At 42.2% G+C, this 21,200-nt stretch overlaps 1 protein-coding gene and 6 non-coding genes across 8 annotated transcripts in view; all 7 read right to left on the reverse strand.

Moving 5' to 3' along the window:
- The window catches only part of spag17 (sperm associated antigen 17), a 43,901-nt gene extending 24,037 nt beyond the window's left edge, over positions 1 to 19,864 (reverse strand). Inside the window, exons 1-9 of one of the 2 annotated variants that reach the window (XM_034136761.1) lie at positions 19,695 to 19,864; positions 18,908 to 19,048; positions 18,720 to 18,779; positions 18,476 to 18,604; positions 18,199 to 18,367; positions 17,732 to 17,938; positions 17,243 to 17,397; positions 16,743 to 16,889; positions 14,319 to 14,394 (exon numbers count right to left, since the gene is read on the reverse strand). In XM_034136761.1, coding sequence (XP_033992652.1) covers positions 14,319 to 14,394; positions 16,743 to 16,889; positions 17,243 to 17,397; positions 17,732 to 17,938; positions 18,199 to 18,367; positions 18,476 to 18,604; positions 18,720 to 18,779; positions 18,908 to 19,048; positions 19,695 to 19,805 — 1,195 coding nt within the window. In that variant the 5' untranslated portion in view covers positions 19,806 to 19,864. Of the gene's footprint in view, positions 1 to 14,318; positions 14,395 to 15,924; positions 15,995 to 16,742; positions 16,890 to 17,242; positions 17,398 to 17,731; positions 17,939 to 18,198; positions 18,368 to 18,475; positions 18,605 to 18,719; positions 18,780 to 18,907; positions 19,049 to 19,694 lie in introns of those variants that run through there. The other variant, XM_034136762.1, reaches the window with a different exon arrangement.
- On the reverse strand, positions 2,760 to 2,830 carry trnag-gcc. The gene has a single exon. It is a non-coding gene; the product is annotated as a tRNA-Gly (tRNA).
- trnag-gcc lies at positions 5,529 to 5,599 on the reverse strand. Its single transcript has one exon. It is a non-coding gene; the product is annotated as a tRNA-Gly (tRNA).
- trnag-gcc lies at positions 6,510 to 6,585 on the reverse strand. Its single transcript has one exon. It is a non-coding gene; the product is annotated as a tRNA-Gly (tRNA).
- On the reverse strand, positions 11,612 to 11,682 carry trnag-gcc. Its single transcript has one exon. It is a non-coding gene; the product is annotated as a tRNA-Gly (tRNA).
- Positions 13,887 to 13,958, reverse strand: trnad-guc. Its single transcript has one exon. It is a non-coding gene; the product is annotated as a tRNA-Asp (tRNA).
- trnag-gcc lies at positions 14,092 to 14,162 on the reverse strand. The gene has a single exon. It is a non-coding gene; the product is annotated as a tRNA-Gly (tRNA).
- Positions 19,865 to 21,200: the final 1,336 nt, after the last annotated feature.

The raw sequence follows: 21,200 nt of genomic DNA on the forward strand, positions 1-21,200 counted from the left end.
CAAATGATTATTTCCCTACCTTACATTAAATCAGATGTTCTTAATGCTATAAACAACCAAATGTGTGTTTCATAATAGCATTCTACATGAGGATGAAAAATAAAAAATTTTAGAAAAGAAAACTAAGTTTAATATTTCAAAATGAGTGACCCATCTGTACGTAGACTGGGCATCCCATATAACCTGGCTGAGCCAATATAAAACAATCAGCCAAATAACTTTTCAATACATTATTGATTACTATTGTTGAGGTACTTTTAGGTTGGCAGTAAACACAAGTCAGAGGTAAATGGTGTACTTTTACTCCACTACATGTATTTAATACCTTTAGTTACTTTACAGATGTGGATGAATGATGTGAAATATAATCAAGTGTTAAATCAGACTTTAGTTCCACCTGGAGTAAATTCACAAGCTACCCTGCAGTATACAAAGTCATTCAAACTAGCTGCACCTTTACCAGCTTTGATAACACTTTAATGATCAATCATTATAAAACATATCATATACAATTATTAGGGATGCTCCGATCGCCAATTTTGGGGCCGATCGCCGGAATCAGTATCGGCCGATACCGATCGCCGATCCGATCGAGTGGGCGGGGCCTATGGGGATCTTCCATTTAAAGTGATGTTTAAAACTCAGTTAATGGGGCTCATTCACTGGCGCTTCCACAAACCAACCAACCAACATAATTATTACATTCAAATGAAGTACATTATTCAAGTTTACATTCACTTGGGATAATAACACGGAAGAAATTAGCGGAAGCGCTCTCTTTTCCTCTCTCCCCCTCTCTCTCTCTCCTGACAGCCCGTCAGTATCTCCTGCAGCTCACTGATCCAGTAATGAGAGACCCGACAGTGAAGAATAAACATATTTATAACTAGTTTAGCTTGTTCCAGAGGTCGATAAAATAGCTAATGGCGCGTTTCCACTACACGGCCTCGCTCTGCCCCGCTCGGTATGGCTGGGCCTCGTTAGGACTGGCTCACTTTATGGCGCATTTCCATTACAGTTTAGGAACTGGGGTAGTATCTATAGTAACGCAGTGTAGGCGGAGCCGTGACGTGATCTTCAGAGATCCCCAGAAAAACAACACAGCCGTTAGCTGTTAGCACTCAGAGCTCACAGCTCCTCATATATGTTCAGAAACTAGACAAAAGTTAAACAAGTACAAACCACAGACTGCCTGTGTCATGGTGAATACAGTCGCTGCTTTATTTATGTCTGTATAGGCCGTTGTTGTGAGTGTGGACGGTCGGAGCATATATTGCGTTAGCTTAGCCAATCTCCATTTAGAAAAACACGCATTTTAAAAGGTTTTTCGCCTGCCGTCTGTCTGCAGACTTGACAAAGCATTAATTCATGGTTTTTACTAACCGGTATCAGTATGTTGTTACTTCGGCATCATTTTGAAACGTGTATTACAATTAAATCACGGTCAAATATGTCCATCTTGTTGTAGTTGTAGCCCCGTTGCCAGCGATGCTCTCTCTAGTTTAGCATACTCAGCCCGACTCAGCCTCGTTGTCTCTGGCCCTAGACCCGCGATTTTATGAGGCCAGAAAAACTGTGAATTAGGACCCGCCGGCCGGTACTAGGCCAAGTGGAAACGCAAGCAAAGACGGGCCGCTGACGTCACAGCCCTCTTAAACCGTGCTCCGCGCTGTAGTGGAAACGCGGCATAAGTGTGTTAGGTCTAACTCTTGTGTGTTTCGCTCCGCTCACCGGTCCGTCACAGCGGGTGGAGCTGCAGGATTTCTGCTTCACACACACGTTGCATACCGCTATTTTACTGTCTTTTTCGGACACCTTAAAATAATGCCAGACCGGTGAAGCCATTTTGGCGAGCTTGTTTTGCCGCGTACAGAGAAAAGTGTCATGTATTTTACATCATGAGATCGGCCTTCGCGATCGGCATGTTTAGAGAGCACCGATCAATCGGTAGAGAGTGAGTATCGGCAGATCTCGATCGGTGACCGATCGATCGGAGCATCCCTAGTTTTTATGAATGTCCTCTGAGGAGGACATGGGGATTTGCTAACTTTTTATTTCCCCCATTTTACACGACACAAATGGAGGCCACTATGGGCCAAAACTAACACGTAGGTTTCTGTAGGGTTCATGGCAGACGGATGCAGTTGCTCTCAGGAGGATATATAATAAAGGTGTGTTAACTGCTGAGCCTATTTACTGTGCATACGACACACCTGGCACAGTCTATTCATTTCACACAGGTTACGCAATCCATAGCGCGTGCATGTCGTCGTCCAATCCTTTTGTCAATCCTTCTTAACCGCCTTCGCTTCCGAATCAGCATTGCTATTGCATTTGACTGGTCGACGATCTGTATTTGTGTTTGCTTAAATAACTCAGACGAAGCTCATTTCTACGCCTCATATACAGCAGGTGGGCGTGGCAGTATACGCGGGAGGTTTTTCTTATGTCGTTTTTTTTGGCGGATTGCAACTTTAAGGTGCATACCGCCACCTACTGTACTCGCCGTGAAGTTGTTTGCGGCCTGCCAGTAAACCCAAAGCAGAAGAAGAAGAAGTCACGTCAGCGGCTTCATTTGCCTAATCCACCCCCAGGAACTAATTTCGGTGTGAACGCGATCTGCTTTAGTTCATCAGAACTAAAAGAGTTCTCATGAACTATTGTGGGAAAAGTACTTGGTGTGAACGTGCCTAGTGTTTAAGTCAGTTAAAGTGATGTCGCAGCCTCTCATTCATCCCACCATGCCTAAAACAATGTGTTGCATTGGCCGGGAATCGAACCCGGGCCTCCCGCGTGGCAGGCGAGAATTCTACCACTGAACCACCAATGCATAAAAAGTTTCAAAATAAAAGCCCGAAAAATTGAAACAAAGAAGATGGCTTGAGATCTGACAATAAAGCTGTTGGGAAAATACTGAATATGCTCTTCCAATATTAGAGTAGCAAATGATAACTAAGGCCCTACGAAGCGGGGCAGTTTACACACCCGCGGCTGCTACATGCATGCAACACACGGCGGGGATGGCGGAGAGAAGCGCTCCAAGGTGTGGTTAAATGTTACTAGGGATGTCCCGATCACCTTTTTTTGCTCCCGATCCGATTCCGATCATTTGATTTTGACAATCTGCCGATACCGATTTTTCCCGATCCGATCTTTATGCAATGCATTAAGAGGAAAAAAAAGGTAACAGATAACGGCTGGTCATCCAACGCGATGAATTCAGCTATCTTGGCTGTTATTTTTTTGGCCTTTTCACTGTTCTGGGGTAGTTCCTCTTTCCTTTTAAAAGTCTCTGAAAGTGTCGGTTGTTTCAGTGCCGTTACCTGAGTGGCCGCTGTGTACTCGTCGTGTTGTTGTTGGTGGTGTTTGTATTAGATTGGTCATGTTGAACGTAGCTCTGTTCTTTCCACCACGCGGAACCTCCGCCTTGCAAACATTGCATCTGGCTGTTACACTGCCTTCGCTTTCAATTTATAATACTTCCAAACTCCTGACATTTTCTCTGTCCCGACTCCCGAGTCACCAGCTGAACGTAGCCTCTTGTTAGCTTACTGCTACTATTAGACACTGCGCCCACTCTGTTGCCAGATTTGAGAGAAATAAGCAACCAGGTCTATGAAAACAAGCCCAAAAGAAGCAACACATACATGATGTTGTGTAATTTTAACCCAAAACTAAGGCCTCAGGATGACTTTAAGACGTGAACATGGTCATTTTTGTTTTGTAACATTAAATAAAATGTATAAAAATATTTTATAAAAAAAAAAAAAAAAAAATTCCGATCCCCGATTTTTTTCTCCCGATCCCCGATCACGTGAAAATCACGTGATCGGCTCCGATCCCCGATCACGTGATCGGATCGGGACATCCCTAAATGTTACCCATCTTGAGGTGGACAATGCTCGTTGCCAATAGTGCAATAAGAGTTTAGCATGTAAGGGCGGTAACACGAGCAATTTGTCTAAACATTTAGAAAAAGTGCACCACATTCAGACGGAGAAATGCACTTGGTTTGACTGTCTTTCTAGTAGCTCTGTAGCCCCCCCATCCACGAATAACTTTTCCACGTCAGCAACACACGGAGTTAACAAAATTATACAAACATGGGTTAATGATTAGAGGTAACTGAGTTATTTATTTTGTTAAAGTTTCAGCTATTCTGTTCACAATTCTGTTATCACATTATTTAATACGATTTGTTAAAACATTGTTGTTTCTTTTGATGTGAAATATTATTTATTTAATTTAAATAAAAAGCAATGTTAATTTTGTTCACAATTTGTTAAGTTCATTTAATAATATATGTATTTTTGAATCAAGTATTCAAAAATACTTTATTGTCTTCATTGTTAGCTTCCACATGCCTAAAACAACCTCAAGCTAAATCTAAAAATTGATGGCTAAATAAGAGCGTTTGAGAAAATGTGCAAGGCATAATAGTCCGAATAGTCGATTAATAGTTTCATTAATCGATAGATTAATCGATTATCAAATTAGTCGTTTGTTGCAGCCCTAGATGTCGCAGCCTCTCATTCATCCCGCCATGCCTAAAAGAATGTGTTGCATTGGCCGGGAATCGAACCCGGGCCTGAGAATTCTACCACTGAACCACCAATGCATAAAACGTTTCAAAATAAAAGCCCGAAAAATTGAAACAAAGAAGATGGCTTGAGATCTGACAATAAAGCTGTTGGGAAAATACTGAATATGCTCTTCCAATATTAGAGTAGCAAATGATAACTAAGGCCCTACGAAGCGGGGCAGTTTACACACCCGCGGCTGCTACATGCATGCAACACACGGCGGGGATGGCGGAGAGAAGCGCTCCAAGGTGTGGTTAAATGTTACCCATCTTGAGGTGGACAATGCTCGTTGCCAATAGTGCAATAAGAGTTTAGCATGTAAGGGCGGTAACACGAGCAATTTGTCTAAACATTTAGAAAAAGTGCACCACATTCAGACGGAGAAATGCACTTGGTTTGACTGTCTTTCTAGTAGCTCTGTAGCCCCCCCATCCACAAATAACTTTTCCACGTCAGCAACACACGGAGTTAACAAAATTATACAAACATGGGTTAATGATTAGAGGTAACTGAGTTATTTATTTTGTTAAAGTTTCAGCTATTCTGTTCACAATTCTGTTATCACATTATTTAATACGATTTGTTAAAACATTGTTGTTTCTTTTGATGTGAAATATTATTTATTTAATTTAAATAAAAAGCAATGTTAATTTTGTTCACAATTTGTTAAGTTCATTTAATAATATATGTATTTTTGAATCAAGTATTCAAAAATACTTTATTGTCTTCATTGTTAGCTTCCACATGCCTAAAACAACCTCAAGCTAAATCTAAAAGTTGATGGCTAAATAAGAGCGTTTGAGAAAATGTGCAAGGCATAATAGTCCGAATAGTCGATTAATAGTTTCATTAATCGATAGATTAATCGATTATCAAATTAGTCGTTTGTTGCAACCCTAGATGTCGCAGCCTCTCATTCATCCCGCCATGCCTAAAAGAATGTGTTGCATTGGCCGGGAATCGAACCCGGGCCTCCCGCGTGGCAGGCGAGAATTCTACCACTGAACCACCAATGCATAAAACGTTTCAAAATAAAAGCCCGAAAAATTGAAACAAAGAAGATGGCTTGAGATCTGACAATAAAGCTGTTGGGAAAATACTGAATATGCTCTTCCAATATTAGAGTAGCAAATGATAACTAAGGCCCTACGAAGCGGGGCAGTTTACACACCCGCGGCTGCTACATGCATGCAACACACGGCGGGGATGGCGGAGAGAAGCGCTCCAAGGTGTGGTTAAATGTTACCCATCTTGAGGTGGACAATGCTCGTTGCCAATAGTGCAATAAGAGTTTAGCATGTAAGGGCGGTAACACGAGCAATTTTTCTAAACATTTAGCAAAAGTGCACCACATTCAGACGGAGAAATGCACCGGGTTTGACTGTCTTTCTAGTAGCTCTGTAGCCCCCCCATCCACGAATAACTTTTCCACGTCAGCAACACACGGAGTTAACAAAATTATACAAACATGGGTTAATGATTAGAGGTAACAGAGTTATTTATTTTGTTAAAGTTTCAGCTATTCTGTTCACAATTCTGTTACCACATTATTTAATACGATTTGTTAAAACATTGTTGTTTCTTTTGATGTGAAATATTATTTATTTAATTTAAATAAAAAGCAATGTTAATTTTGTTCACAATTTGTTAAGTTCATTTAATAATATATGTATTTTTGAATCAAGTATTCAAAAATACTTTATTGTCTTCATTGTTAGCTTCCACATGCCTAAAACAACCTCAAGCTAAATCTAAAAGTTGATGGCTAAATAAGAGCGTTTGAGAAAATGTGCAAGGCATAATAGTCCGAATAGTCGATTAATAGTTTCATTAATCGATAGATTAATCGATTATCAAATTAGTCGTTTGTTGCAGCCCTAGATGTCGCAGCCTCTCATTCATCCCGCCATGCCTAAAAGAATGTGTTGCATTGGCCGGGAATCGAACCCGGGCCTTTGCCCCCGCGTGGCAGGCGAGAATTCTACCACTGAACCACCAATGCATAAAACGTTTCAAAATAAAAGCCCGAAAAATTGAAACAAAGAAGATGGCTTGAGATCTGACAATAAAGCTGTTGGGGAAAATACTGAATATGCTCTTCCAATATTAGAGTAGCACATGATAACAAAGGCCCTACGTAGCTGTGTATGTAACAGGATGTATGATTACCTAGAAGAGCATCAGGACACACTGGGTGTTTCTCAATGTTGAGGACCAGCGTTTCCGCCAGGGGGGCGTCTTGCCGTCATTTGACGCCCTTATTCAGCTCGGGACGCCCTGAACTCGAGCCGAGGGCGTCCAAAAATATTAATAATTCGAGAGAAGATCAAGAGTTTTTATCGCTTGAAATAACGAAAAGGAAAAAGGACAAGGATATCCCTATGTTGGAAGGGCAAAGGAGTCTGGTGGGATTCTTTTCGGAGTGCTAGTGGAGCATGCGTGTGAGCTGCGAGCACCAGAGCCTCGCAGCGGAAAAACTGAGGCTCCGTGGTAAACTGTGGTAACATGAAGAGCTGTTTGGGATCCGAAATAGCCGGCGCTTTAAGAGAGCCGAGCCAAATGATCCGGCTCACTAACGTAAAAAGACAGTATCTATAAGGGTCGGCTCAAGTCAAAATGCAAGCACCCCCGCTCTCGGGGTGGACGCCCTGTCAGCCCTGGTCTGGCGGAAACACTGTCGAGGACGCTTCCATGGTAGGAAATGTCTTCAGAGTCACTTCCTTCAGAAGCTAGGCAAGAATCCTTCCTGGCATTCGGAAAACGAAGAGTGGAACAGGCGAGCAAGTGTGCATCATATGAGAGGCCCCGCCTTACATTTTCCGCCACAGATTTTGGGAAATTGGTCCGTGCGCAAAGCAATGTGGGGATTTTAAGACCGCGGAGGATACACATGTGCAGCCTCGAAATTTCTCGCTACTAAGGACGCCGGGCTCAGTAGAATTCCAAGGAGCCTGGACAATGGAACAGTCCTTCGGCGGGACTTGATGACGTAGCATCCTTGAAATAGTGGCTCTGGAGCAGCTTTCCTTGACATTGAGAAACACCCACTGTTTTAGGAACCAAATGACCATTCCACTCTTATGGCGCGTTTCCACTACAGCGCGGAGCACGGTTTAAGAGGGCTGTGACGTCAGCGGCCCGTTTTTGGTTGCGTTTCCACTTGGCCTAGTACCGGCCGGCGGGTCCTAATTCACAGTTTTTCTGGCCTCATAAAATCGTGGGTCTAGGGCCAGAGACAACGAGGCTGAGTCGGGCTGAGTATGCTAAACTAGAGAGAGAATTGCTGGCAAGGGGGCTACAACTACAACAAGATGGACATATTTGACCGTGATTTAATTGTAATACACGTTTCAAAATGATGCCGAAGTAACAACATACTGATACCGGTTAGTAAAAACCATGAATTAATGCTTTGACAAGTCTGCAGACAGACGGCAGGCGAAAAACCTTTTAAAATGCGTGTTTTCTAAATGGAGATTGGCTAAGCTAACGCAGTATATGCTCCGACCGTCCACACTCACAACAACGGCCTATACAGACATAAATAAAGCAGCGACTGTATTCGCCATGACACAGGCAGTCTGTGGTTTGTACTTGTTTAACTTTTGTCTAGTTTCTGAACATATATGAGGAGCTGTGAGCTCTGAGTGCTAACAGCTAACGGCTGTGTTGTTTTTCTGGGGTTCTCATTGAAGATGACGTCACGGCTCCGCCTACACTGCGTTACTATAGATACTACCCCAGTTCCTAAACTGTAATGGAAATGCGCCATAAAGTGAGCCAGTCCTAACGAGGCCTAGCCATACCGAGCGAGGCCGTGTAGTGGAAACGCGCCATTAAATGCACCAAACAGCCTGGTTAAATAGTGCACCCTTCACTCGGATATGTCAGTGTTTAAGTCAGTTAAAGTGATGTTGCAGCCTCTCATTCATCCCGCCATGCCTAAAACAATGTGTTGCATTGGCCGGGAATCGAACCCGGGCGTGGCAGGCGAGAATTCTACCACTGAACCACCAATGCATAAGAACTTTCAAAATAAAAGCCCAAAAAATTGAAACAAAGATGACTTGAGATCGGACAATAAAGCTGTTGGGAAAATACTGAATATGCTCTTCCAATATTAGAGTAGCACATGATAACAAAGGCCCTACGTAGCTGTGTATGTAACAGGATGTATGATTATCTAGAAGAGCATCAGGACACACTGGGTGTTTCTCAATGTCGAGGACCAGCGTTTCCGCCAGGGGGGCGTCTTGCCGTCATTTGACGCCCTTATTCAGCTCGGGATGCCCTGAACTCGAGCCGAGGGCGTCCAAAAATATTAATAATTCGAGAGAAGATCAAGAGTTTTTATCGCTTGAAATAACGAAAAGGAAAAAGGACAAGGATATCCCTGTGTTGGAGGGGCAAAGGAGTCTGGTGGGATTATTTTCGGAGTATTGAAGATCGTTTCCCCGACATCGGCGGTGCCTGCTACAGGACAACACGGAATGTGCACGATTTGGACGCGATGAGCGGGGGGGTGCTAGTGGAGCATGCGCGTGAGCTGCGAGCACCAGAGCCTCGCAGCGAAAAAACTGAGGCTCCGTGGTAAACTGTGGTAACATGAAGAGCTGTTTGGGAGCCGAAACAGCCGGCGCTTTAACGCAGCCTACACACGGCGGCGTGCGTTGCCGCTTGGCGGTGGGCGTGTCTTGAGCTTGGGGAGTTTACGCGAGCAACGCGACCAACAACCAATCACATGAATCTCCCGTGTCTCTCCCCAAGGGCTGGAAAATTGAAGAAGTGACCAGAAAGTCGGGTTTGTCAGCTGGAAAAAGCGATGTCTATTATTTTAGGTACTAAACGAACAGGGGCTTGCAAAACGTTTAGCTGCTGCAGGACACAAGAGTTTGCGGAAACAAGACAGGAGTTGATAATTGGAAGGGGGGATCTGTGTAAAGTTTGTGATGGGAAGGGGGGGGGGGGGGGGGGGGGGGGGGGGGTTCTGTTTGCAGCGGGGTAAAAAGGCTTTAAAAAGGCTCCCGTGTATGAATCTCACCATAGACATTAATGTCTAAAAAGCGATTTTTAATTAATGTCTATGGTGCTATTTTATGCAACATTGCATGGTGGCTAAATATACTGTCTATGCCTGCTGTCCATTCAAACGAAGTACACTGGATATAAACTCCCCAAACAGGCGAAAACCTACCAGTTTCACCCACTGTCTCTACCACCTCCCTCCATGCCTGGCTCCTCCGGTTTGTATCCCGGTAGGTGAACAGGGACTGAAAGCACCGGGTAATTCCTTACCGCTCCGATTATTTTCTCCTCAATTTTTTGGCATATGAGGAAATGAACTGCGGTCTGGCTCTCCCAGCATACACGCGGTTTGATTGGCTAGCGCGTGAACTGTCAGATTTGCATACGCGGGATTTGATTGGCTGCCGCCTCCGCCTCAGCTTCAAAAGTAGAACATTGCTCTACTTTTGCAGCGAGCACCGCGAGGAAAGCTACGCTTTGCTCCCAGAATGCAGTTCGGCGAATCGTGACGTCACCCCATTCAAAGTGAATGGGCAGAAGCGTTGAAGAGTCACCGCACGCCGCCGTGTGTAGGGGCCGTAAGAGAGCCGAGCCAAATGATCCGGCTCACTAACGTAAAAAGACAGTATCTATAAGGGTCGGCTCAAGTCAAAATACAAGCACCCCCCCCTGCTCTCGGGGTGGACGCCCTCTCAGCCCTGGTCTGGCGGAAACACTGTCGAGGACGCTTCCTTGGTAGGACATGTCTTCCGAGTCACTTCCTTCAGAAGCTAGGCAAGAATCCTTCCTGGCATTCGGAAAACAAAGAGTGGAACAGGCGAGCAAGTGTGCATCATATGAGAGGCCCCGCCTTACATTTTCCGCCACAGATTTTGGGAAATTGGTCCGTGCGCAAAGCATTGTGGGGATTTTAAGACCGCGGAGGATACACATGTGCAGCCTCGAAATGTCTCGCTACGAAGGACGCCGGGCTCGGTAGAATTCCAAGGAGCCTGGACAATGGAACAGTCCTTCGGCGGGACTTGATGACGTAGCATCCTTGAAATAGTGGCACTGGAGCAGCTTTCCTTGACATTGAGAAACACCCACTGTTTTAGGAACCAAATGACCATTCCACTCTTAAATGCACCAAACAGCCTGGTTAAATAGTGCACCCTTCACTCGGACATGTCAGTGTTTTATGGCGCATTTCCACTACACGGCCTCGCTCGGCCTCGCTCGGTATGGCTAGGCCTCGTTAGGACTGGCTCACTTTATGGCGCATTTCCATTACAGTTTAGGAACTGGGGTAGTATCTATAGTAACGCAGTGTAGGCGGAGCCGTGACGTCATCTTCAATGAGAACCCCAGAAAAACAACACAGCCGTTAGCTGTTAGCACTCAGAGCTCACAGCTCCTCATATATGTTCAGAAACTAGACAAAAGTTAAACAAGTACAAACCACAGACTGCCTGTGTCATGGCGAATACAGTCGCTGCTTTATTTATGTCTGTATAGGCCGTTGTTGTGAGTGTGGACGGTCGGAGCATATACTGAGTTAGCTTAGCCAATCTCCATTTAGAAAACACGCATTTTAAAAGGTTTTTCGCCTGCCGTCTGTCTGCAGACTTGTCAAAGCATCGATTCACGGTTTTTACTAACCGGTATCAGTATGTTGTTACTTCGGCATCATTTTGAAACGTGTATTACAATTAAATCACGGTCAAATATGTCCATCTTGTTGTAGTTGTAGTTGTAGCCCCCTTGCCAGCGATTCTCTCTCTAGTTTAGCATACTCAGCCTCGTTGTCTCTGGCCCTAGACCCACGATTTTATGAGGCCAGAAAAACTGTGAATTAGGACCCGCCGGCCGGTACTAGGCCAAGTGGAAACGCAACCAAAAACGGGCCGCTGACGTCACAGCCCTCTTAAACCGTGCTCCACGCTGTAGTGGAAACGCGCCATAAGTCAGTTAAAGTGATGTTGCAGCCTCTCATTCAACCCGCCATGCCTAAAACAATGTGTTGCATTGGCCGGGAATCGAACCCGGGCCTCCCGCGTGGCAGGCGAGAATTCTACCACTGAACCACCAATGCATAAAAAGTTTCAAAATAAAAGCCTATGAAATTGAAGCAGAAGAAATATGCATTCTTTTACTCTTGTAATAGGGGCGACATGTAAGATGGACGCCCAAGGGAATGCAGGAGTAATGCTCCTGCATTCGAATCAGCGCGGTTAGCCAGGCGCTAGAAGTAGAGCCCAATCTGCCAGAAATGATCACACTTTGTGCAAACTGTGTGCGCATAGCTCTCACTTCTCAATGGTAACGTGTGTGCGTATGTGGAAATTCCCCTTCAATTTTATTGGCTCCAACGGTTCAAAAGAGATGTCAATCATCAAAATCGACCAATAGGTTCCAGAGAAACAGCAAATGCACTTTTTGCAGGTGGGTTTTTTTGTGCTAAATCTCTCTATAAAAAGGTCAAATTTCACTTGTTTTGCATCAATCTTGATACAGGGTACTTATATGTTATAGTTTGGATTCCTAAAGCTTTTAGTCTACTATCCCATCATTCAAGGGTGGTTTTCACTATAAGTAATGATTTATTTTTGGACGGACACTATCATTTAAAAATGTTTACTATGTTCAATCTGAATTTACTTTAAAATAAAAAAATCTATATTGATTCTGACTTTTCTACATCCAACTCACACGTTTATCATTGCTTTGAGAAAAAAGATTATTAATTTACCCCTTTTAGAAGGGAAGTTATTGTCATTTGTTCTGAGACCTGAAAAACAGCCTTGGGGCTTAACAGGCTAATGACCTGCCATCTGTCTGTCCTGATGTGGAAACACAGCTACAGATGTAGCACTCTAGAAAGGACTCCAGCCAACAGCTTCCTGCCAAAGACCCAACGGATCCCAGCGGCTGGGAATGTTAAGCCCTCCCACTATTTTCCAAGAGGGCGTTGCAAGATTTTCAATTTCAGGATTTAACCATGAGATGGCGCTTCATTCACAAATATCCCCACAATGCTTTGCGCACGGACCAATTTCCCCAAATCTGTGGCCACAGATTTGGGGAAATTGGTCCGTGCGCAAAGCATTGTGGGGATTTTAAGACCGCGTAGTCTACTCATGTGCAGCCTCGATATTTCTCCAAACGGAGTACGCCGGGCTCGGTAGATTTCCAAGTATGCTGGAGATTGGAACAGTACTTCGGCGGCACTCGATGACGTAGTATGCTTGAAATAGTGGCTCTGAAGCAGCTTTACTCGCGATTGAGAAACACCCAGGGTTGGGTATAGTTTGGATTTGAACGATTCCGGTTCTGCTTTTCGATTCCGGTTATTTTCGGTTCTTGATTCCAGTTCTTTGAGTAAAAATAAGTCCCATGACAAACTGGGAGAAAAACATATTTATGAAAACATTAAGTCAAACCTGTAGGCCTATTCCTATTTACAAATCACTTCATACTGTTTAATTTCTTACGGTTATTGAATAAAATTATATAAAAATAATCTCTGCATTGTTTAGTTAGTTCTATGTGGTGCAGTTTGAGAATGTACAATTGGCCCAGTCTCCGCAGAAAGCAGTGGTGCAATCCTTAGTCCACCGAACTGCAGATCCCCTCCCCCACGACTATGCCTCGAAATCCTATCCATGTATATTACAAACAGGATTGGTGACAAAGCGCAGCCCTGGCGGAGGCCAACCCTCACCGGAAATAGGTCCAACTTACTGCAGAGGACCCGGACACAGCTCTCGCTTTGGGAGTACAGAGATTGGATGGCCCTGAGTAGAGACCCCCTCACCCCATACTCCTGCAGCACCTCCCACAGTAACTCCCTGGGAACCCGGTCATACGCCTTCTCCAAGTCTACAAAACACATGTAGACCGGATAAGCGTACTCCCAGGCCCCCTCCAGGATCCTTGCGAGAGTAAAAAGCTGGTCCGTCGTTTCACTACCAGGACGAAATACGCATTGTTCCTCCTCAATCTGAGGTTCGACAATCGGCCGTATTTATTTCCTCATTTATTTATTCCTGTATTTATTTATTTCCGTATTTATTTATTTATTTATTCCTGTATTAATTCATACATTTATTTACACATTTATTTATTCCTGTATGTATTCATACATTTATTTACACATTTATTTATACTTATGTCATGTTCTGTCTTCCATACCGTCCTCCATATTTCTAAACCGGAAAACCGTGAATGCACCGGTAACTCTTTATAACACCCGCGTAGAAAAATATAATAATATTACAAAAATAACATAAATGTTTCCTCCCCGTCGGGGAATTGAACCCCGGTCTCCCGCGTGACAGGCGGGGATACTGACCACTATACTAACGAGGAAGGGATGAGATTCAGACAGTGCAGTTCCCATTTTATGCACAATAAGAATGCGGGCTGTATCATTAGTTATATAATAAAGTGCATTAATCTGAAAGTGTTCTCATTTCATCCTGTCATGCATAAAATAATGTGTTGCATTGGCCGGGAATCGAACCCGGGCCTCCCGCGTGGCAGGCGAGAATTCTACCACTGAACCACCAATGCATAAAAAGTTTCAAAATAAAAACCTTTAAAAATGAAACCATGAAGACAGCTTGAGATCTGAAAAATATTCCTTGGGTAAGTTGATGAAATAAAAGAAAAGAGCAGACAATTCTACTCTTACATGCACCAACAGCCTGATTATAGAAAAAGTTTTACCTTGGTGTGGTGGAGTTTCCTCTCGCACAAATTTCTTCTTGGAGTGTGGAGTAACGGGGAGAGGGGTTGGCACAACCTGGCACAAGACAAAGAAACAAAATAAACAAATATTTTATTGATATCCGATATTTAACATACTGCATACATTCCTGCTGTCGCCCTCTAGTGGTTGCAGATGTAATTTATTCCAGAAATAGAAACAGGCTTCATCAAGAAAAATTGTTTTAGGTAGACATCAGCAAAATTAGGCAAAAACATCAACCACACAAAAAACACATTTGAAAAACCTATTAAACTAAAGGAATGCTAAATCATGGGTTGGCTAAGTAGCTGTTGCATGAGGCCAATTTAGACTAAAAAACGGCTGAGACTCATCGAAATATTGCCAATGAACACATAATTCAAAAATCAAATGTGTTTTACAGGTAAATAATTATTAGTAACATCGTTTTCCTCAAGGCAAAACAAATAAATATTGCACATAGACAGCCGCCCTGTTAATTCTCCAGCCCTCCTGCAGGTGCCACGTGTCTGAGTGAGTTAGCTGGCCCACTTTAAAGTAAAAAAACATCGTCAATACTTTAAAATGTGCAACATGCGATGCAATACAGTAATATCAGGGTAAAGCCAATTCAACACATTAACAAATCTAAAACACACCTTTGAATGATGAACAAATTGAAGACACGCAGAATTAAGTCAATGGGTCGGCTAATTAGCTGCTGGTAGGCCTACCACCAAAAAACATCTAAAACTCGACGAAATCTTAACAATTAACTTAGAATTAGAACAGGAAATGTCTTTAAAAGGTTAATAAACTGACAGTTTCCTGAGTGCAAAACAAACAAAATGAAGCGTAAATGGAGAGCCTGTTAATTGTCGACCAGCACTTCTGCAGGCGCCACGATGTGTGAGCGACGTAGCTGGCACTTTTTCCAATTCAAAAACATCGTGCAGATAACTAAAAACTAGCAACAGGTGATTCAATACTATCATATGATGAGGCAAAAACTATTCTTTCTGTTAAACACATTACCCTGCCACAAAAATCATGAATTATGAACAAAATGGAGGAAGGCTGAAACACCGCATTGGGTCCGCTAACTAGCTGTGGCGTCATACCAATTAACACCCAAACTCGTCTAAAACTCGACGAAATCTTAAAATGATACTTAGAATTACGACAGGAAAGATGTTCAACTGGTACTTACATACGTTTCTCCAATGCAAAACAACCCAAAAAAGTGCATATGGAGAACTGCCCCGTTAATTGTCAGCCACTCCTTCAGGTGCCACGATGTCTGAACTAAGTAGCAGGCCCTTTTTCACTTCAGAAACATCGTGCATATAACTAATAACTAGCAACAAGTGATTCAATACAGTCATATGAGGCAAAAGCAATTTGTGTTAAACACAAACCAACCAAAAAAAACACCTGAATTATGTACAACCTGGATGAAGGCAGAAACACGGCAGTGGGTCGGCTAATTAGCAGTGGCGTTATACCAATTTACAGCAACATACGTTTAAAACTCGACGAAATCTTAACAACGAACTTAATATTATTACAGAAAAGGCCTTTAGCAGGTAAATAACAAGTACTTACATAGTTTCCTCAATGCAAACAACCAAGAAAAAAGCACGTGAGAGCTGTCCTGTTAATTATCCACCATTACTGCAGGTATCAACGACGAGTGTCTGAGTGAAGGAGCATGCTCTCCGTTTCACTTCTGTTTTAGTCCACCAGATGGCACTGCTGTGCTTTGAAACACTGTTCTAACTACTCTAGTACATGATGTACATGAATACACTTGGCATCATGTTAATGTACCAATCAATATGAGGGTGAAGAAAAACACATATAACCAACACTGACTGATTCTTCAAATATGAACGTTTGCAGTTTCTCTAGAAGTTCTTTGAGTTTTTTACTGTTAGTCAACTAAACAAGGCATGAATTTGCAACCTCGAACTTTGGGAAAGTGCAGTGGACCCAAATAAAACGGCAAATGAAGGTTACAATGAACAACAAAAGTGTCAACAAAATCTAGAAATACATTTAAGAAATGTATGTCCTGTTTAATATCAACTTTCATAAATCTATTTAGGCATTTAATTATTTCTGAATAGTGAAATCATTCTTTTTATTTATTATATAATTATATGTATGATTACATGTATTTCCATATGTGTTTATCCTTGTATTTATGCAATGATACTTAAGTATTTCTTCTTCCCCCATACCCGCCATCAAAGTCTCAACTAAATGTATTTAACTGGGGTTACAGTGTCAATTGTACTACCAATGAACAATGCCTTGTGTAAAGTGGCCCCTCAGCAGCATCCCCAGTGGACTGTTGTACATGGCACTGACTGAACTGTTTGTTGGTAGGTATACTGACTGATATGTGTGTAAATGTGTACCTCTGCAGGCTCAGCATCCATCACAACAACAGTGGGTACACTGAAGAGTTCCATGTTGTCCAGGTAGTGCTGATGTTGTAGGCGCCAGTTCAGACAGTCATAGATGAGATTGGCCACACCTTCAAATATTTGGTTTCCAATCTCCAGCTGGACACACAGTGCACCCACAGATACACAGATTAGGATTCAAAATCAAAATCAAGTCCTAGAAAATGTGATTATAAAACATTAAAAGCTAGAGACAGTAACAACAAAGACAGATAGAGAAGGCCTTGAAAATGATCAAAAAAGGAATAGTGTTAAATATTCTACACAATGAAATCAACAAAAAAAAAAAATGAGGGATCGATTACAAACCTTCTATATCTTGTAGGACCACAAATGACATGCCCACACTCACAATTCACACACAGACCTGTTACAGCATACAGTGCAATGGTAAAGAGCAGGCTTCATTGAGAATATATTGAAACAGAAAGAAATTGTCAGGCCCAACTCACCTCAGCGTCAGGGTTCTGTGTGTGAGAACTGAGATCTGGAGCAGTGTAGCTAAGCTGAACCACATCATGGAGCTTGGACTGGGGAGGCCCGCTGTCCAAAACTGGTCTCAGACCGGACCAGAATAAATCCAACTCTGCACGACCATGAACTTCTGCTGCAGGCATACACGAAAGAAGAGATATTTATGTTGATAACAACACATAATACATTGGAAAAATAAGATATAGAGTCCTGACTGCAAGGACATTGACGTTGTATTGCAGATAATCAGCTCTATGGCGAGCAAAAGTTATTTTACTTACACATTCTGTTCAGCAAGATAATGATCATCCTTACTTTTATGAAGTCAAATGATTTGCCAGAAGTAAAAAACTAACATTATATCTTGTAAACAAAACAGTAGCATGATTCATTTATAGTCTTATATACTTGTAAAAGCATGTAAAAGTGCCTTATTAAGTGCTTACTGAATACCGAAGGCCCTTTACCTGAATCCAAAACTGGAGGAGTTGTCTGCTCATTGCCCCCAAAGGGACTTTCTTCCTGCTGCTCCTGAGAAGTTTGTGTGTGCTCCGAACACAATTGAATGACATTGGCTACATGAACACCTAAGGCATCAAGCGCTCCAATCAGGTGGGGCTGAAAGAAGCCGAGCAGCAGGATGTAGTGTTGAGGTCCACCCTCTGGCTCGTCATCTATGCCCAGACACACAAGTTAATTCATCATAAACACCTACAATTATATACTGCAGACGTAGGTGGTAGCCAAAGTCGTCTTGTGCATTGCAGTATTTTCTCACAATGTTAGCACAGACGTCCAAGGTTCAAGGTTCAAGGCTTTTATTAGTCATACGTACATAGCTACAGTGTAGTTATGACGATGAAAATCTTAGGTCCCAGGCTCCTCCAACAGTGCAACACAATAAAACAGATGTGGTTGAAATTTGAATTTGTACCTATATATTTTGGTGGCTCAACATCATCCCTGCGTTTTAGCTTTGTCTTCTTCTCCTTAGAGGGTCCCACAGGTGAGGGTGGCCTCTTCCCCTTTTTGTCAGTGACTTTAGCCCCTTCTTTGTCCTTGTTGACAGAGGGAGGATCAACGTTTGCCTTCTCCTCCTCAGCCTTAAACATATGTGGAAAAATCCAATTGATTCTTCCTCTATAGTCTGTATAACATTGATTAAAAAAAGTCACTCCAATTGTATTAATATCTCCTGATTTTTTCCTCACCTGCTCGGCTTCCCTCCTCTGCTGATCATTGGCTTTGATTTGTAGCAGCTGGAACTTCAGTATATTTGCCATCAGGTCACAAGGAATCTCATCTCCTGCATCCAGGAGCACCTTCGCTGGCTCTGTAACCTACTCACGTCAACACAAGGAGACACACATGAGGAATTAAGCACACAAACACCCAATCAGAAGACACTGACTGACTGAAACAAAACACATTAAAAACCTTTATTCCAAAGCCCACCTCATAAAACATGGGGGCTTCATCAGGTCGTTTTGCTTTGGGATTCCCCAGTTCATGGATCTGTAAAACGTTTGGAAAGGAATGAAATCTCATTTGACGAAATACAAGGTATTAAGAGTTAATGACTGCAGAGTTCTACAAAAATACAATAAACACAGTTTCTGGAACTTGATCTGAACTAAAACTACCTTTGCAACGGTGCTTTCCCAGGTCAACAAGCTGAAAAGTTTGCGCTGTGGTTTCTGTGCAGCCACAGACAAAGCCTGGGTCAGCTTCTCCTCCTCTGGACTTCTCCCGACCACCAGAGACACACAGGCTTGCCATGACTCCTGGAAATGAAGAAAAACAAGACAATTAAGAAATACATAATCCAAGTAAAAAACCACACTGTGTCACTGATTTCACATCATCCTTCTCCTTAATTAACAAGGTTCAAAGATGCTGCACATCACATTACTTTGACAAAAAAAGCTAAATGCTTTATTTGATTGAATTCATTCATTACATTCATAATTACATATGTCCGTTTTTCATGAAAAAAATCCAGTGAATACATTTCATGGTTTAAAAATAATAAAAGGATAAAATAACTTGAACAAGAAATATAAAAACAGAAAGGGCACGTGTAGATTGAAGAAAATGTTGCAGGAAGTTTGTTTGTCTACACAAATTTCAACAAATAACCTAATTACCTTGTTAACGTTACTTAAAGTGTCTCAAGGAGCAAATTACAGGATATAAACCCAGTTTAAATCCCTTGTTCTACTTAAAATGAAGCGCTATTAACATTAAACAATGTAACGTAAATGTTAGCTAGCTAGCTACTAAGGACCCTCTAAAAGTTAGCTAACTACCGCGCGTAGCCAGCAAATTAGGACTCTAAAAGTTATAATGTGTAATGAAAGATACCTTTACTGTACACACAAATAGACAGTACGTTAAACAGAAAAAGGGAAGCGAGTGAAAAGAACAAACCTCTTCAAACGGAGCTCTGCTGAGACCAGCCTCCCAGTTCTTGCCGACAGCTGAGGCTCCAGAAGCATTGGGCTTTTTGGCTGAGCCCTTCTTAGCTGCTTTAGGTGGCATTTTCACTCAGTGACAATTATTCAAACTTGAACGCAACGCAGAACCTTTAAAAAAAATAGTCCTCAACCTACCAGGGCCCTTATCTAACTAAGCTTCCTAAAAACGGCAAGTTAGTTTATTGTTTAGCGTCGCCTGGTGCCTGTGTTGCCCCTGGCAACAGCAAGGAGACCTCTCAAGTTGAGACATAAGGCCTACTTTTTCTGTAAACTTTCAAAACAAAAGCATGTGGGTTTCCTGATTGTTTGACAAAGCAATATCGAAGATTAACAACTCTATCTTTTTGGTAGTGGCAACAACAATTCAATAATAAACTTGAAATAAATAACATGTGTTGTGGTTTATTATGTCAATTATTCATTATATCCACTGGATGGCAGTGTTATCTCTATAGCCTACGTTTATTTTTTAGCCATAATTGATGCACCCATTATGGCTCAGGACATTTAACTAAAGCAACGTTTTATACAAAGAGAGGGGGATTAAGAATGCTAATTAGATCAAATAAATACATTGTACTAAATGAATGATAATGAAGAGTGAAGTGTCATGGCCACTACAATTCCTACACAATCTCAGGCAACAATTAATTGAGCTAAGCAGGGGTGTCAAACTCAAATAAACAGTGGGCCAAAATAAAAAAATCGGTACTAGTCGAGGGCCGGACTGGTTCAATGTTTATTGCAAAACTTATTGAAATTAACTTATTGCACGTATTAAACTAACAAAGCTTAAATTATTGCCTATAAAAACAACATTAAACATTAAATAATCAGTTGCATTAATTTCTTATGGCTCTATCTGCAGCTTTTCATGCAGAGTCATTTCTTATGATTACATTTTTCCACAGGCCAACAACAGCTTCAAAGAAAAAAGAAAACATGCCCTGTTGTCGCAAGAAAAAAAGTGCAGAAGGAAACATCCATTGAAACTCAGTTTGCTGCTCTGTGATGCTAGTTCAAGCCAGATACTTGGCATCTCATCTTGGGTGCAAGTTCATCAATGTGTGGGGTCAGGCTCTGAACGGAGGAAATCCTCAGGATTGAGTGAAGGTGTGCGTGCAATATACCGACGGGCCAGATCTAATAGTAATTAGAAATTATCCTGCGGGACGAAATTAAATCCACCAAGGGCCTGATTTGGCCCCCGGGCCTTGAGTTTGACACATGTGAGCTAAAGCAATCAAAACCTGTATTATTTTCTATTATGTCTGCCTATAAATCACTTATTGTAATGCAGCACCTTTTTGCAGTTGCCAAGTTGGACAAACTGACGGTGTATTTTATGTTTTCCTGTAATGTTATGTTTTATTGTGTGAGCCAGAAAAGTTGCTCCATTTCAATTCTTCTAATTATTAGAGCTTATTACAAAGAATCTCATGCATTAAATCAGCATTTC

The sequence above is a fragment of the Trematomus bernacchii genome, unplaced genomic scaffold, assembly GCF_902827165.1.
Source record: "Trematomus bernacchii unplaced genomic scaffold, fTreBer1.1, whole genome shotgun sequence".
NCBI lineage: Eukaryota > Metazoa > Chordata > Actinopteri > Perciformes > Nototheniidae > Trematomus > Trematomus bernacchii.